Source organism: Haliaeetus leucocephalus, unplaced genomic scaffold (genome assembly GCF_000737465.1).
Source record: "Haliaeetus leucocephalus isolate CR32 unplaced genomic scaffold, Haliaeetus_leucocephalus-4.0 Scaffold656, whole genome shotgun sequence".
In the NCBI taxonomy this organism is placed as follows: domain Eukaryota; kingdom Metazoa; phylum Chordata; class Aves; order Accipitriformes; family Accipitridae; genus Haliaeetus; species Haliaeetus leucocephalus.
Window position 1 is genome coordinate 722,307 of NW_010973092.1, and position 15,411 is coordinate 737,717.

Genomic DNA, 15,411 nt, shown 5'->3' on the forward strand with positions numbered 1-15,411 from the left:
ATTGCTTTGAGCACTTCTCAGCTGTTCTTCACAGAGGTCTAACCACAGAAAATATCAGGCTTCAGTTACCTAATTAAACACAGATGCAAATAACAACATTACTTGCAACAATGCATCACCTTTTAGTGTTCCCAGGTGCTTCTGGCCGACAGCAAGTGCTGCAGCCCAGAGCAGGGCCCGTAGCTCAGCTGGTGAAGCCAACTAGGTTCTAAATACTGCTGCTCAGAAAGCTCCAGGTATGGAGGGGATGGTTGTGGTATAGGAGGGGGAGCGTGGAGGGGGTAAGTATTTAGCAGATTGCTGCAAATGTACCTCTGCTTTACTGTTAGGGAGCAATTGGTTCAGCTATTTGTTGCTTCTTTGTTTGATCGTACAGTGATTTGGGGGCTGGTGCTCCAACAGGTCCTGCTTGCAGAGCAGTGGTCCTCGTGGAAGGAGGTCTGGAGAGCGGGATCCAGGCTGCTCGTGAGTCCCAGGAAGAAGAGTGTAGTGGAAAGGCACAGTAGGGTCGGAGTCCTCGTGGCAGAGTTACTTCACACTGGCAGACCAGTTTGCACATCTGCAAGCATCTGGGAGCTGTATCTCAGCCATGGTATAGACCAGTGTTCCTTATGTACTTGCCTCTGATGTGAGGTGATGTTTATCGAAGTACTGTCTGTTGCCCTTCCATGGCTCCTGTTTATAGCTGGAACCACCGTGTGTTTCTGGAGGTGCTCACCGGGCAGTGCCGTCTTCGTGTCGTGCCTGTTGTTGCTGTTCTGTTCTCTACCCGGTGCACACGTGTTCTCCTGAACTCCAGTTTCAGGCTGCACTGTTGCTCTCGGGAGGAGCGGAGGGAGGTTTGCCTCGTAGGTAAAACTCAACCCTTGGGAATTTCCCTCTTTGAAGCGCTTTTTCCTGGTTTTTGTTTCTTTGTGACTTCAAGATTTTTATGCTTACTTAGGACTCTTACCTGCCCAGGTAAGAGTCTCTAGGGCTAAGGTGGGTGCTAAGTAAGCTGGCTTTCATCAGGGAGCCTGCCTGCCGCTCCTGGAGGTGCTGGGCGTCCTCCACTCCCACTGACTTCAGCCTCCAGGAATGCACGGCGGGCCCTGCCTTGCGCATGAGGCGAGACGGTGGCCAGCAGAAGGAGACCTTCTTAGCTTGGTTTCCTAGAAAAATGGAGTCTTAGGAACTTGCAGCATATGTGAATGTGTGTATGTGTAGTTCTCTGTCTCTGTGCACCCTCGTAACTTGTGAATCCAGTTCAGCAGAGAGTAAGAGCATCCAGAATTTTAAATATCCTGTGACTTTTATGAAAACAGGAGGCTGAGCACAAGAGAAAGAAACCCTGTTAGCCCCTTCGTGAAGGGAGATGATGCAACATGACTTCGCACCTAATTTCAAATCTGATTAGATGCTCCTGAGTCCCCACAGGAGATATTAAATGTGCTCCAAACAAGGAGGATGTTTGCATCTTAACAGACACCAGAGAGTCCAACCATGAGATAAATCCATATGAAATCCGGCTTTCTTTAGCTGCTTGCTATATGCATAAGTCTACTAGTTTTCACCATGATACCAATGGCTTTATTTCTGCTGTGTCCCAATCCCTTAGCCTATATGGGGTGTACTGACAACAGATTTCAGCCCTCTTTGTAAGAAGAAGTTTGGATGCAGGACGAGAGATGCTTAAGAAACCCCATGGTAGGGGGTGCTCACCAAGGTCTGGTGGTGAATGGTCAGCATCTGATTGCCAATTGATGCACATGCTCGTTAGCAAGTGAAGGGACACCTTTGGGGGAGCAGACTAGCGCTGAGCAACCCCAGCCCAGAGGGGAGCGGGAGTGCTGGGGCTGCAGCCCCCAGCCCTCTGCAGGAGCAGTGCCCATCCCTTGGCTGTGGGAGCCAGGGATGTGCTCTGGCTGAAGAGGGAAACCCCTGCTTTAGCTCCTTGGAATTTCAGCAGGATCTCTGCTTGCCCCTGTATTTCACAGCAGGAACAAGTTGCCTGCCCAACGCTTCAGGGATTTTTATGTGAATCTCCGTCAGAGGATGAAGATGGCCATGGACTCCAGTGATGCTCAGTGCAGGTCAGACTGCTTACCATCACCAGATAGAGACAAAGCTTAGTGCCTCCTGATCTGAACGTTAGAGCTTACACTTGTGTCCAAGGCTGAGCAAATCTTGCAATGTTTTCCGTGATTTGGAAATCATGTTGTTACAGTAATTAATTTCAGTGCTGGTACCACCCATTTCAGTTCATGTGTGTTGCTCCCTTGTGCCTGTTTTCTGCTAATGATATTAAATTCACTGCTATGCATATCTGTAGAAACAGAGCATACTGAATAGACTGCTTTGAGCAGGAGGTTGGATTAGATAGCTCTTGAGGTCACTTCCACCCTGGTAATCGTAAACCAAATAATGAACGTTATGTAGCTAGCACTGAGCACCATGCGACCTGCATGTTCACTCAGATCTGGCTGGGGCAAGTCATATTTAGAAAATTCTTCAGACTTTTTAAATTTTTCATTTAAAAAAAAGATGCGATGTTTAATGTCAGATAAAAGATTACAAATGTTATGAGCTGCTTGCAGAGGTAAATGGGAGGCTGTTAGAAGCAGTCCTTTGTCTGTCTTTTCTCAGGTAGACTGGTTTGTAAGGCCCCCATTATAAAAAAACCTCTCAGCTAAGACTTTTTTGATGCTGCTGAATAGGGAAATACAGAGCAGTAATTTACAGAATACTTTTATTTACTAAGGTATACTTCTAGCTGCAGATGCCAGTATCTCCTGATACTGTGGGGAAGCAGAGTCATAAGGTTGTAGTCTTCCAGACCTCATGTCCATGCCCCACATCTCTGCCTGTGTTCTTCTGCAATGTATTTGCACTGCATCACTGTCACCTCCCCAGTGCAGAGGTGGCCATGCTGAACTGATATAGTCTGCTGCCTGGGGACCACTGGCTATTGTAGCCATTCTGCCTGCTGGGTGGCAAATCCTCGTGGCTGGCACGTTAAAGGCAGCAAGTCCTATAGAGCAGATGCTGTTATCAGGAAGCTGCACTCAGCCTGTTCAACACTATATGGAAAACTCTCATTTTGTAATGAATGATGAAATCCAAGCGCGGGCTGTCAGGCCGGGGGGAGCGGTGATCGTACTGCTGGCAAACACCCTTCTGGGAGCCCGAGGCCCTGCTCTTTTTGACTGTCACATAGCGTGTTGGGAATCGTCCCCGGTTTGCTGGCACCGTGCTGTGACCGACCCTCCCGCCAGCAGTGGCACGACGCTCCCCATGGGCAGCGAGGGCGTGATGAGCAGCACACCAGCCTCTGCTGGGGCGGCGGGAGCGGAGTGGGTCCCTGCGAGGCAGGGGCGGCATGGACCCCCCCCAGCCACTGCTGGTGTAGGAGGGCTGACCTCTTCCCAGGGCACAGAAATGCACCTGAAACCTCCCGATGGCAATTCTGCAGCTTGGAGGAAAATGGAGCATGGCAGAAGGGAGCCTGGAAATCAGACTGAAGAGCAAACAGGTGAACGACTGCCACTGAGCCAAAAACCAGCTCTGGCTTGGGCAAACCCCCTGTTCCTGTGCTGGGGCTGTGACTCTGACACCCCTTACGTTTGTTTTTCTGCTCTCACAGTGACTTGTCTCAGCGCCAGACCCATTTGCTAACGGGCTTGCTAAACCCAGCAGGCTAAAGGCTGAGAGGGGATATGACTGTTCTCTATAAATACAAGAGGAGGTAAAAACCACCAGCAGAGAAGAGGTATTAAACTAAAGGACAGTATTGGCACAAGCACAAATGAGTACCAATTGGCTGCGTCTAGATTTAGGCTGGAAACTAGAATATTTCTAATCATGCAAGGAACTAGCAGCTATAACAGCCCTTCAGATAAAGAGGCCGAAACATCAGGATGTTACCGACTGCCCGGTTAGCTGGTGAAGGGCGTGATGCAGTATTGTGGCAGTACGCGTGCCACGGCAAGCCAGGAGCCCGGTGCGGTGCAGACTCCTGTACTTCAGGGGTTCAGTAACTTGCCCCAGAAGAGACGGCTGGTGCAAACTCTGCCTGTGCTGGGAGGTTCTCTGACCACGTTGCTCTCTCACGAGGGACAGGTTGTCCCCTGCTGTAGGGAAACCCAGAAGAACAGCAAAAAGAGGAAAGTTTCCTTCTTTTGCTAACAGTCAGTTATGGTTAATGTGGCGTGCCTGATAGTTCCTCATGCGCACCACCACATTTACTGTGGTAATGCCACTATCTTCCCCACCATTAAGTCTTGCAACTAGTAAGTGACTCCTTCCCTTCTTTCTCTTCATGCATCCAACAGGTGTCTAAATGCCGGTGAGTTTTCCCGTAGGTTAGCAGCAAGCAGCTCTGTTTGTGACTCCATGCAGAATCTTTTTGCTCCTGCTTTTACTTTCTGGCCTCTTCAGCACACACAGAGCCTGCTCCAACTCCTTTAAATTATCGGCTCAAATTATCTTCTTGACCTGCTTGTCTGAACCTTTCTGCTTGCTACTCCCACACTGAAGCGAGTTTAATGCTTGTCCTTGCTTTCAAGCCTCTACCTTGCTCCTTTGCTTCCTTCATATCTGACCTGCCCTCTTATCCATGACCTCTAGCCCTTCTTTGTGGCCCCTAATGCTGGCTCAGACCCCTTTTTTGTCTCTTCTCTGGCAGTCACCCACCAACCTTACTTCAAGATGCTGTGCTTGCTCAGAATAATGTGAGCAGTGGGGCAGGACTGAAGCATTTGGGCATTGCTGCAGCTGAAACCCTAACGCTCTTCCCCATCCTGATTCATTGCCTACCCTGTGCTGTCATGAGAAGGAGGATTGTAGTGCTTGCTCTAAGGAAGCAAAACACAACAAAACATTTTTCAGCAAAACTTGCAGGCGGAAACATGCCTTCAAAGCGTTACAGTCCAGTTCACTACGGCTTTTCTTTCTGTCCTTCTTTGTACATACCCTACTTTGTTGCAATAGATCTAAACCAACATGTTATGCTCCTTAGGGCAAGGACTGTCTGTCTTTGTTCTGCAAAGCCTGCAGCACACTTCCAACAATCGCTTCATATTGCCTGACATGGGCAGGAGGGTGAAGAGAGGTCCCATGCTTGAAAGACAGATGTCGTTAAAATACAGTGGAACAGAGTCTGAAGTAAAACACAGTGCAGTGATGATCTAGATTATGAAACAATGATTTCACTGTTGAATGCAAAATGAGTATTGTTGTATTTTTAGTAAGACTGGCGCTAGCTGTGGGAAACATACCCATGCTGACACACGGGAGCAGCGTGAATGCTGCTGTGCTGGCAGGGCTGTAGCAGGCGGTGTCAAGCTCCCTGCAGCCCATCCATCCTTCACCCTCCACTACCCGGCACTCACTCAGAGCGGTGCTGTCTGCCCCCAGCACGCTGTAACGCTCCTCGGCTGGAGCGAGACAGGTTCGGCTTTGGAGGCAGCCTCATAAAACACTGCCTGGAAAGTCCCTGTTTGGGATATTTAATGTGGAAAGGTTGGCCTGAGTTGTTCAAAACAGCTAAGAAATGCAGAAAGGCTGTTCAGAAGTCTTGTCTTTGCAGGATTTATCTGTACAGGGACGTAAAAAGAAGTGCACACATACCTGAGTGAGGAATCCCTCTGCGGCAAACCCGAATAGCAGCCTCTGCATGCCAACCTCGGGTTTACTCGGGGAACGTGTCTGTAGGACTTCATGCCGCTGCAGAAGGCTGAATTTCACTCTGACTGCAGCCCCTGTGCTGGCAGCCATGAGCTGTTTGCGTGAACAGGAAATCCAGCTGATAGTACTGCAGAGGATGGGGTTGTTCTAATGTGAAAATTACAGGGCCAGGGTAGATCTGCTGTGTTTTGGTAGCACCTGTAAGTAACTGTAAGGATGGGAAGTCGCTTTGCTCGTCTCGCAAGCGCAGATTGTGGTGGTGGTGCTCACGCTGTGTTCTCTCATTGCTGCTTTGAACTTAATTTCCTGTTTGATTGTTCCCTTAATCAAAAGAAAATGAACTCCAATTAAGGTATCTTACACAGCATGATTTGTGTCAAATTAAGCCCACTGGTGTACCTTTGAAAAAGCAGTAATGCTGAGGCCTGATTCACACAGGACTTAGAGGAGAAAGGGGTGGATCAAGCTTCTCAAGTAAATGCAGTAGGAGCCGAGTTTGATTCATGCAAATCAAAGTTTTCATATAAGGTGAGATCCTCCTGTTTGAGATAGGATGGGAGACTGACATGAACATTATAATAGTGTTTTGGAAATGAAAAGGGCGTATCTGTGGCTGTATGTTTACCCAGGCATGTTCATGCATGTACTCTTGGTGGAATATACATCTTTTACGTGTACTTACGATGAGGCTTCCAGCAGCCCAAGGAACCTGCAAGAGTGATGTCTGTCACGACAGAAACCGCTTTTGGCACATGAAGACTGCTTGGTTGGTTGGAAGGTCTGTATTGTGTATTATTAGTATACAGCCTTCTAAACTGTCATCCTAGTATTTCATGAACAAACTTTTAATAAGCATAATAAATTAATCTATTGAGAATATTAAGCTTTAAAAGCATCAATTTTGAAGAAGATAGCCTTGGCAGGATGTAGGCAGAAAGCTTAGTTTAAGTCCCGCCCAGTGAAACTGCATTTAATAGTGGAAATTTACTGAAATCTTGAAACTTGAAAGAAGAGAGATTTTAACTCCTGTTGCATGTTCTTGATACAAGTAGGTATTAGGAGTTGTTTAAAACCCAGACAGCAGTTACCCTGTTGATGCATTTTGTACTAAACATACTCTTCATTTTTTCCCTCAAAAGGAAAGATAAGGCTGAAGTGCAGAGTTGGGGATGGGTGAGTGAGCAAACCCCTACTTTAACAGAGTGACAAAGCACACGCCAGTAAGGCATCAGTGTGGGGGCAACCAGCAGGGATTTCCAGCGATGGGCTGTCATGGGAAGGTAACTGGGGTCATTGCTCGCTGCAGTCGGGATGAAGGTTTGTGCGAGTGTCGAGGAATTAAGATCCCTCACTTAGACGCTGAGCGAGGCTGGCTGTAACCCGCACCTTGCAGAGCTGCTGCTGTGCCAAGCAGAGACCTGCCTACCGCTGCTGTCTCTTCTTTTCCAGGATAACCTGGGGCCCCATTCCCTTCTGCTCTGCACCTCTGCAAACCTCTGCTTTGCCTACCGGGAGAGAAAACGACTGAATCGGAATAGCTGTGCTTTCTGTGCTCCTTGAGCACATGCAAGGGACTGCAAGTGAGCAGAGGATTGGGCCTCTGGTGGCTCTCAGTAGGTGACTGTCTTTTAAAAATGAAAAGCAAACCCAGAACAGTCAAAAGGCCCTGAAAGGCAGCAAGAATTACAAATAGGGACTGAAAGCTAAAGAGAGGGAAAATCTTAATTAGATCTCCACCAACCTGTAGAGGAACACATTTGGATTAAAATGAAATGGAGCTTTGTACTCTCAGGGTTTCGGCACAAGAATGGAAGAGGAATTATTCACATTTGCTATTTGTGAAGCTGGATTGCTTTTTCTGTGAACTTGTCTTTTTAACTTCTCACCTTGTCAGAAAATTGTGAAAAGCTGCTGGGATGGTGTATTTGGGGTAGTTCTTATCACAGCACGTAGCAGAAACATTGCCATGGTTTCAGAACATGGGAAGAGTTTCCTATTTAATCCTATCCTCCCCAAGTTAACTCCTTTCCTCTTGTGGTAAGCCAGCCTGTCCACCATTCACCAACCTGCCTTACATTTCACTACCATCGATATTTTCTCTTTGTGAATATCTATCAATATTTAATACAGTGGTGTCGGTTTTGCTGTAAGATGAGAGGAACTACTAGAAACCTTGAATTATACATTGTGTGGCTGGGGGAAGCTGGGGAGAGTTTTCTTTTGGACCCAAAGCTCTTGGAGTTAATCTCCAGGACCTGCAGCTTGAAATCCTAATAATGGATGAGCACCAGAAGAAACTCAATCAGCGGCATGAGGGAAGACCCCGCAAAGTGAGGTTCAAAATATCATCAGCTTACAGTGGGCGAGTGTTAAAACAAGTCTATGAAGATGGGCAGGAACTCGAGCCCCCAGCCAAAGAGCACTCTCGGCGTTTTCTCCGCCACAGCTTTGAGCCAGGGGACCATTTCTGTGGGGCCGGGGAAATGCCAGAAAACAGGTTTTACTCGCCAGCCAAGCTGACTGCCCAGCGGATCAGCATATTCAAAGAGGACAAGAAATACAGTCTCACCAGTAACTCGCTTCTCCTCAGTGACTACCAGTCAAGCGACAGTCATTGCAGGGTAAGTAGTGTCCAGCCTAGGGCTGCCAAGCTTTTTGGAAACCAACTTCAGACTAAACCATTTTTACAGTAATATTGGTAACGGGAATCTCAAACTGGAACCTCATTCAGAAGAAACCTCAGTTTTGTCAGCCCAGGATTTTAAAAGGGTGATTGTAAGTCTTCAGACTTTATCCCACAAATTCTGTATTCTGCTTACTCTGCAAATGGCAGGATGTGCATGTTTTGCAGCAGTGCAGTCAGCAAGTGAACAGCATCTGCTAGCTCTGCTCCATCTTCTCACTGGGTTGATTTGCATCTGTCCATTTTGTAGCATAAGATGTATAACATTTCTGTATATATCAATAACTATATGTAGTAGTCCTAATGCATCTGAAGCAGTCAAATGTAAGGTGGATATTATCTTAATTAGCTATATTTAAAGCATTAAAGTTGCATGACTTCAGCTGGCAAAAGGTTAGTGCCACCGGCAGTGTACCAGTGAGCCTCCGAATGAGGCATCCGCATCCTCTGGCAAGTCAGAATTCCCCTTCGGCTACTTTGAAAATCCCAGCTTAGTTTCACTGGATATTTTGTTAACATTTAATTAATGCCATTGATATAGAGGTGTCTCTTTAGTCCTAATAAAAAGCCAGTACATGTGTAATTTGTTAAATTGATTAATACACAGGGATTATGTTCATTTTCTTACCCTGTCGAATTAGATTTATGTATCTTTTACTGCTATTTGGTTTTATCAAATCTAGATGTATCAACTAAACATTTCATATAACAATGGTGGCATATCGGCACTATTGATAACACAGCCACGTCACACTGATACGCAAACTCTAAATGGGGTACATTATACTGATATAATCAGCAGACTTCTAAAACTTGAGGTGAGCCTGCTCAGAGAAAAGAAGATATAAAGGAAGACTGTGTGAGTTAAGCTGGCTTGCTGAATTGTATCAGGCCTTTCCCTGGGAGACGGCTCATTCCAATCCAGTTCAGACGGAACAACGAGCAGTTAGTGTCAGCGAACGAGTCAGCCCGTTGTCCAGTCCCTCCCTCGCACGCCGCCCCAGTCCTGCAGCACCTGCTTGGTGGTGGTGCCCCAACTGCTTGCAGAAAGGTCAAGAATTGAGGGTGTCTCCAGAGAGAAATGTGAGGTCACTCAAGTACGCCAGCCGCTGCGATATAAAGAAAGTTGTGTTGTCATCCGTTGTTGTCTTTGGTAAATAAGGAATGTCACTCTGGCACTTGCACAACTAAAGCGACTGAAGTGCTTTAAAAAGTATAAAATCCTTTTTATGGCCTTGATTTGAATATGTTAAAAGTCTATTAATTTTTGGTGCTAATCAAAGTTGTGTGTAGGAAACCCAGATGGCTGATATTTGAACTATATTTAGTTGATACACTGGACATCTAGTTTAACTGAAAATATCAAACCACGATGAATGTCTCCTGCCTGAGGACAGAGCACTAATGTGATCTTATCCATACCATTAATTTGTTCTGCATTCTTGGGTAATGCTCATCTCTATTCCCTAGTTTCCCTAACCATAAATACCTTGAGTAATGACACTATCCAGTACCGGTTTTGTTTTGTATCAACATGCATTTGGTATTTGGAGACAGCGTGTATGTGTAACAAACACGAGGCTTTTAAAGCCTCCTGCAAATGGTAAGGATTGTTGCTCCCCCCCCCCCCCCCCCCCCCCCCCATGCCCCGCTTCTCCCCATAGCGAAGCAGGCACCCAAGTGCCAGGAGAGCCATCAGCCAGCTCACATCACCTGATGTGACTCTGGCAGGGTATTTTCCTAGGAGAACATCTCCTTTTGCATTGCTTCTTAACACAGATACTTAAACAGAGCAAAATATGAAACATGTAAAACAATGGGCTATGGTAACTGCCATATGATACCCAGTGCAGAGGGAAAAAGGGACCAGGTAAGCAAAATGCTGCTTTCAGAGAAAGGTTTGACCATACCAAGATTAGCTTCAGAATCATTAGAAAAGAATACAAATTCAAGTGTGCCCAGAGACGGTTATTTAGACTGGCTCCTCACTGTTAGGAACACAATTTAGCATTAGATAACGAGGTGGTTTTTTTTATCATCTGACCCTTTTGCCAGCATTAATAAAATACAAAGAAAAGCTTTCTTTTAAGTCTGAAAAACCCCATCAAAGGCTGTGGAATAGGTCATCATCATGGGGAATTTCTACTTCTGGCCAAAAACATGAAAACCCATCTCCACACCCACCAGCCTCCAACTATTCAACCTTCAAATAAATGTAGGTCAGTCCCCAGTGCAAAGGTTGGTTGCTCTTCCATGTATGTCAACACCACTGCTCTTAGAATTGTGCCTTCTTTTTTTTTCTTGCGTATGGGTTGGAATGAGAATTTACATCCCAGAAAGCTTTCCCTATCCAGAACATGACATTAAAGTGAGGCTCCCAAGATTTGACCTGAAGTCTTGGTCTGATCCCATAGCCCATTAGGGCCGTCTCTCCACCGCTGTTCTCCTCTGGGCAGTGGTGGGGAGCTGGCTTGTGCTGCAGAGCCAGCTGAGCAGATGACCGGGTGGAGGGGATGTTCTTCTGGAAACCCAGGGATCATCAGTGTTTGTACAGTTGAATTTACACAGGCGAGACACTGATAAGATCCTTCTACAGTCTTCCCCAATTCTAGATTTTGGCAAGATCATAATCTACACTAATAACCTGAAAATCATCCGTGCACCAATGGACCAGAAAGAGCTCATGAGAAGAATCATCCAGACTGAGGGAATAAATGACTGGGCCTTTATATACCGGGAAAGGAAAGAAAGATTTGGTGGTGGACATAAAAAAGATGTGGAAAAAAAGGTTGCCTGCAACCAGTATGCACAGGTAAGAAAAAACGTAAAATGCTGCTTTTCCTCTAAGGCTTTTGGGTCTTACAGCCCTGGTTAGACCACTGAGTATTCCCGCCCAAGCCCCATCTATATCTGTATCGGCACTTAACTAAATTTGCATTAAAAGCATCACTTTGTTCCCATTTCCACTCGGGAGATAACCGATCAGTACCGCACTGCAGTTTGCGCTCTGGGGACAGCTGTTCTGTTTCCAGATGCTCACATCTCCCACTTGAGTCTTCCTCTGGAGATCACTGACATTGGTGTAGCTTGGCGTAGGTCCATCCTTCGTCACCGTCTCCCAGTGGAATAAGAGCAGGCCGGAGTTTCTCCAGCCTGACAAGGCTAAACACAGCTGCTCTGTGGTTGAGACTGCCGGAGGCTAAAATTTTAATATCAGCTGAAATAAGATTGTGCCTTCCACTTGTTTTCTCACGGGTTAGTCTTTGTTGGTCAGAATCCCAATTAGTCTGACCATAATTTGATCCCGCAAAACATCATGTTGTCGCGCAGGGCAAATACGAAGCATTACAGTTTTGCAGATCTGAGACCGGCCTGTGCTGAGTGCAGGTTACCTTGGTCCTTCTGCAGTCATGGGCCTTGCTTACAGCTCACTTCCACAAAGACCCCACGAAAACTGAAAACAGCCCTAAGAAACTAAGTAGGAATTTTGGCCTTTGTCAGTTTTGAAATAAACTTGATTTTCAGAGATAAGGCTTTAACAGAAAAGCCAAGATTCATCCCATCTACTGGCAGACGCCTATCTGCGTCATCAGAAAATCACTTCTGGCCTTTGGGGGAATATATGTTGAAAAGGACCTCTATAAGGTAATTGATTGCCTTCCTCCAGTCACCCTCGCTGGAGGAGCGCACTTTAGAGAAGGACAACAGCTCCTGTAAGGCATTGTTCCAGAGAAATTTGTTAACCTTGGAAGAACTCGGCAAAGTACTTCCGTTCTCCTTGATGTTTGGGAATAAAAAGTAAAACCTGAAGGTCATAAACATATAGTTTTTTAGAATAAGTCTGGACATTCTATACGCTGGTATTATGAACATTCACTTAAAGATGACCAAACCACAGGAAGATTATTCTTCTGAGAAGTCAATTAACTTGGACTATCAAATTCAGAAGCAGGCACCAATACGAAGCATATCTGGCACCAGCTCCCCATGTCTTAGTTAAAAACTCATTCTGTAGTGCCATGTAAAGTAGAACTGCTGCACAGCAATGACGCAGGACTCTGAACCTGACATCAAAAGAATGAACCTACGCCGTGCTACGTTCTTCCTGATGCAGATATTTAATAATTTCTGGGCTCTGTGGAAGCACTGAATTTTAAGATGGGATTTGAAAGAGGCTGTCTGGCACCCTGGGAGAGAGTTGCAGGCACAAGGCACAGCTTGAAAGAAGCTGTGCGTGTCAGTGATGAGGGATTCGGGGCGGGGAGAGGGTGAGGAGAAATGCTTGAGGAAATGAAGCATGGCTCAAAACTGAGGATACAGAGCTGAGAAGATGGATGTGTTAAGAAACGACAGGAAGATGGGTGGAGCTATGCAGGCCTTTGCAGGAGGAGAAAGATGAATTTGAAAGTATTGTGTTATAAGCCCAGTCACATTAACTTCTCATTTTCTAGAAGTATCCACAAATTGTCCCCAGATATATGGGAGCCTTTTTCTTGAAGATCTTGCTGTAGAGAACTGAATATTACTGGCAGAGTGGCATGTCAGGAGCAACAATTACTTAAAAAACCAGAAGACAGTATTTCCCTCTTTCAAGTATGTTACTGACTTTGGTGTCTGATATCCAGTGACAGATTTTTTTCGTGATCTGTCTCTTTCAGGAAGGAGATGCTGAACACAGTTGTTCCCAGTGTAAAGGGTCAGGCTCTGCTCCTTGCTCACTGTGCCATGGAAGCAAGTTTTCAATGCTGGCAAACAGATTCAGAGAGTCCTACAGGGCTCTCCGATGTCCGGCTTGCAACGAAAGCGGCCTGCAGCCCTGCCAGATCTGTGCTGCCTGATCAGGACCACCATCTCTGCAGCAGGCTACAAGTACCACAGCAATATTTGGTTGAAAACTTTGAATTATTTAACCCTCAAGCAGCCTCGCTATAATGACAGGTTTTTAAAAGATGGGAAAGGCACATTATACACCTCTCGCTGTAAATGTGAATTCTGTACCTCTGCTACTGACTGGCCCTCTTTGTCTGCCACATATACCTGTCTAACTTTTGAATCAGCCCAGACCCCAGGGTCTGCAGGGTGAACATATCCCCCAATGCTAGAGGAAATTACCAGCATTCGGAAGTTAAGCACCTGTGTAAATGTCTCTGGCATCTGGAACTCAGCCTAAATTTGCTGGCATTGTCCCGCAGTTAGGTATGTGGCGCCTGGCACAGCCAGGTCCTGACCCACCAGATGCTCCAGTAACATCCTTAAAACCAGCAGAAGTAGGTGCAGTTTGGGCACGGTAACGTGTCAGGGTGTAAAGCCTGTTTGTATAACAACAGCAGAGCAGTGCCTCCCCTAGGTTTTAACTTGCTGAACGTTTTAAAATTACACTGTCTTTTGTAGTTACCTGTGTACTTGCCTTGCAGTGTCACAAGCATTTCCCCAAGATTTTGCCGATTCTTACATCTGCTTTAGTGGACACAGTGGTTCCTTTGGGGTCTGATTTATGGGAAGAAACTGAAAACCCTTCCCAAACCTGGAGCTATAAAAAATGTACAATAATTTATTATTATAAATAGATGTTCCTAAGTTTTTAGCCTACTTAAGAGGAAGTGCTGAACTAAAATTCTTCTCTACGATGCTCAGCACTTTTCAGGATCAGGCTGGTGGTGAGCAGGACTTCTGTTGCTTAATATTAATACCATGTTGTAATAAGCAGAAGGTAAACTCTAATTAGCTGAGGTGAAGCAATGACGTGGGATACTTGCAGGCTGCCACTGGTGGCACAGAACAGAGGGGCTTCAAGAGGTTGAGGCAAACAGGGGAAACGGTGTTTTTTTCCCCAGAGTATTAACCTATTACCTTTTATATTCATGAGTAATGTTAATGCAGCCTTAACTCACATATTACCTGTGAGACTCTGATGAGTTAAGAGACTGCTCACGTACTTCATGCTGGGGTTGCAAGCCTAGACAGGGTAATTTATGGCCAAGTTTCTGTTTTCCTATGGTAGGTTGTAAGAGTTCTCTGCAATACTTAAATGATTAGAAATAATGCCGGTTTAGCTCTTAGACTTCCGTATGTCTCCTGCTGAAATTGTTCAGTGGGTACTGAGGGTTTATTTTTCAAAAAAAGTGCATAAATCTATAGCCGATACTTGTTTGGCTTCGTTTACCGTATCAGGATCTGCAACATGAAAAAATGTAGTCCTTTGGGTATTCACTGAGGGCAGATGAGACCTCACAGATCAGAAATTGTTGTCAAGCGGATCTCCTCCCTCCCATTTGACCTGTTTGATCTCATAGTTTTTGGGGCTTGTTTAAAAGTTCGCCATCTTAAGATAAGAAAAAAGCAAGCAGGCAAAATTGTTGCCCGATAGTTTAATGTTTACAATAAAACCAGATGCAAGTATGCATTTATAAAATCAGTATTTATTGTTCTTCGGTAATTACGATGTTTCTCAACCACTGTTACCCCTCCTGGCTGCGTCAGCTATTCCCGTTCATCCTGACACATCACTGGGGCGATGCTTGTGGCGAGGAGCCCGGCTCTTCCCTTAGCCCGGGGTCCGGTGGGCGCCCAGCCCCAGCGGACTGTGGACCGCCGCCTTTGTCTGTGTGCAGCGTTAGAGCTGGGCTGGGAGCGCCGGGGTCAGAGCAGCGCCGGGGGGACCGGCTCCCCCTCCACTGCAAACGCGCTCGTTTTATTTTTGGGAATACTCTGACTTGGATTACCCAATAAATGCTCGCTTATTGGCACGAAGAAGAGGTGTGGGCTTTCCTAAAGTATCACGGTGAGGCCGCTGTCGAGGCAGCGGGTTACTTTGACCACGGCGCTGGTTTTGTTTCTACTGCAGCCAGAGGCTCCTGCCCGTCCCCACCGGGCTCGGCCGGCGGCACATGGCGGGGTGCGAAGGCGTGAGGCGTGACCCCGGCTGCAGCCCCCGTCCGGTCCGGCCCTGGCACCAGCCTGAAGAGGAACGAATCCGCCCGGGGCCATGGCCCGGCCCGCCGCCGCGAGAGCAGGGCCGAGGGCCGGGGGCCGCAGCCGCAGCGCTCCTTCCTCCGCACCCGCGG

The 15,411-nt window shown here is 46.6% G+C and overlaps 1 protein-coding gene across 1 annotated transcript; it reads left to right on the plus strand.

Annotated features, from left to right (window-relative positions):
- Positions 1-7,935: 7,935 nt before the first annotated feature.
- Positions 7,936-13,281, plus strand: GRXCR2 (glutaredoxin, cysteine rich 2). The gene is made up of 3 exons (XM_010578783.1): positions 7,936-8,277; positions 10,942-11,159; positions 13,006-13,281. The coding sequence occupies exons 1-3, from the start codon at positions 7,941-7,943 to the stop codon at positions 13,183-13,185; spliced, it is 735 nt and encodes a 244-aa protein (XP_010577085.1). The 5' UTR covers positions 7,936-7,940; the 3' UTR covers positions 13,186-13,281.
- The last annotated feature ends 2,130 nt before the right edge of the window (positions 13,282-15,411 follow it).

Coding starts and splice junctions, on each gene's coding strand:
- GRXCR2 (XM_010578783.1), top strand. CDS start 7,941: ATGGATGAGCACCAGAAGAAACTCAATCAGCGGCATGAGGGAAGACCC. Junction 8,278..10,941: donor CTACCAGTCAAGCGACAGTC/ATTGCAGGGTAA, acceptor AGATCCTTCTAC/AGTCTTCCCCAATTCTAGAT. Junction 11,160..13,005: donor CCTGCAACCAGTATGCACAG/GTAAGAAAAAAC, acceptor TGTCTCTTTCAG/GAAGGAGATGCTGAACACAG.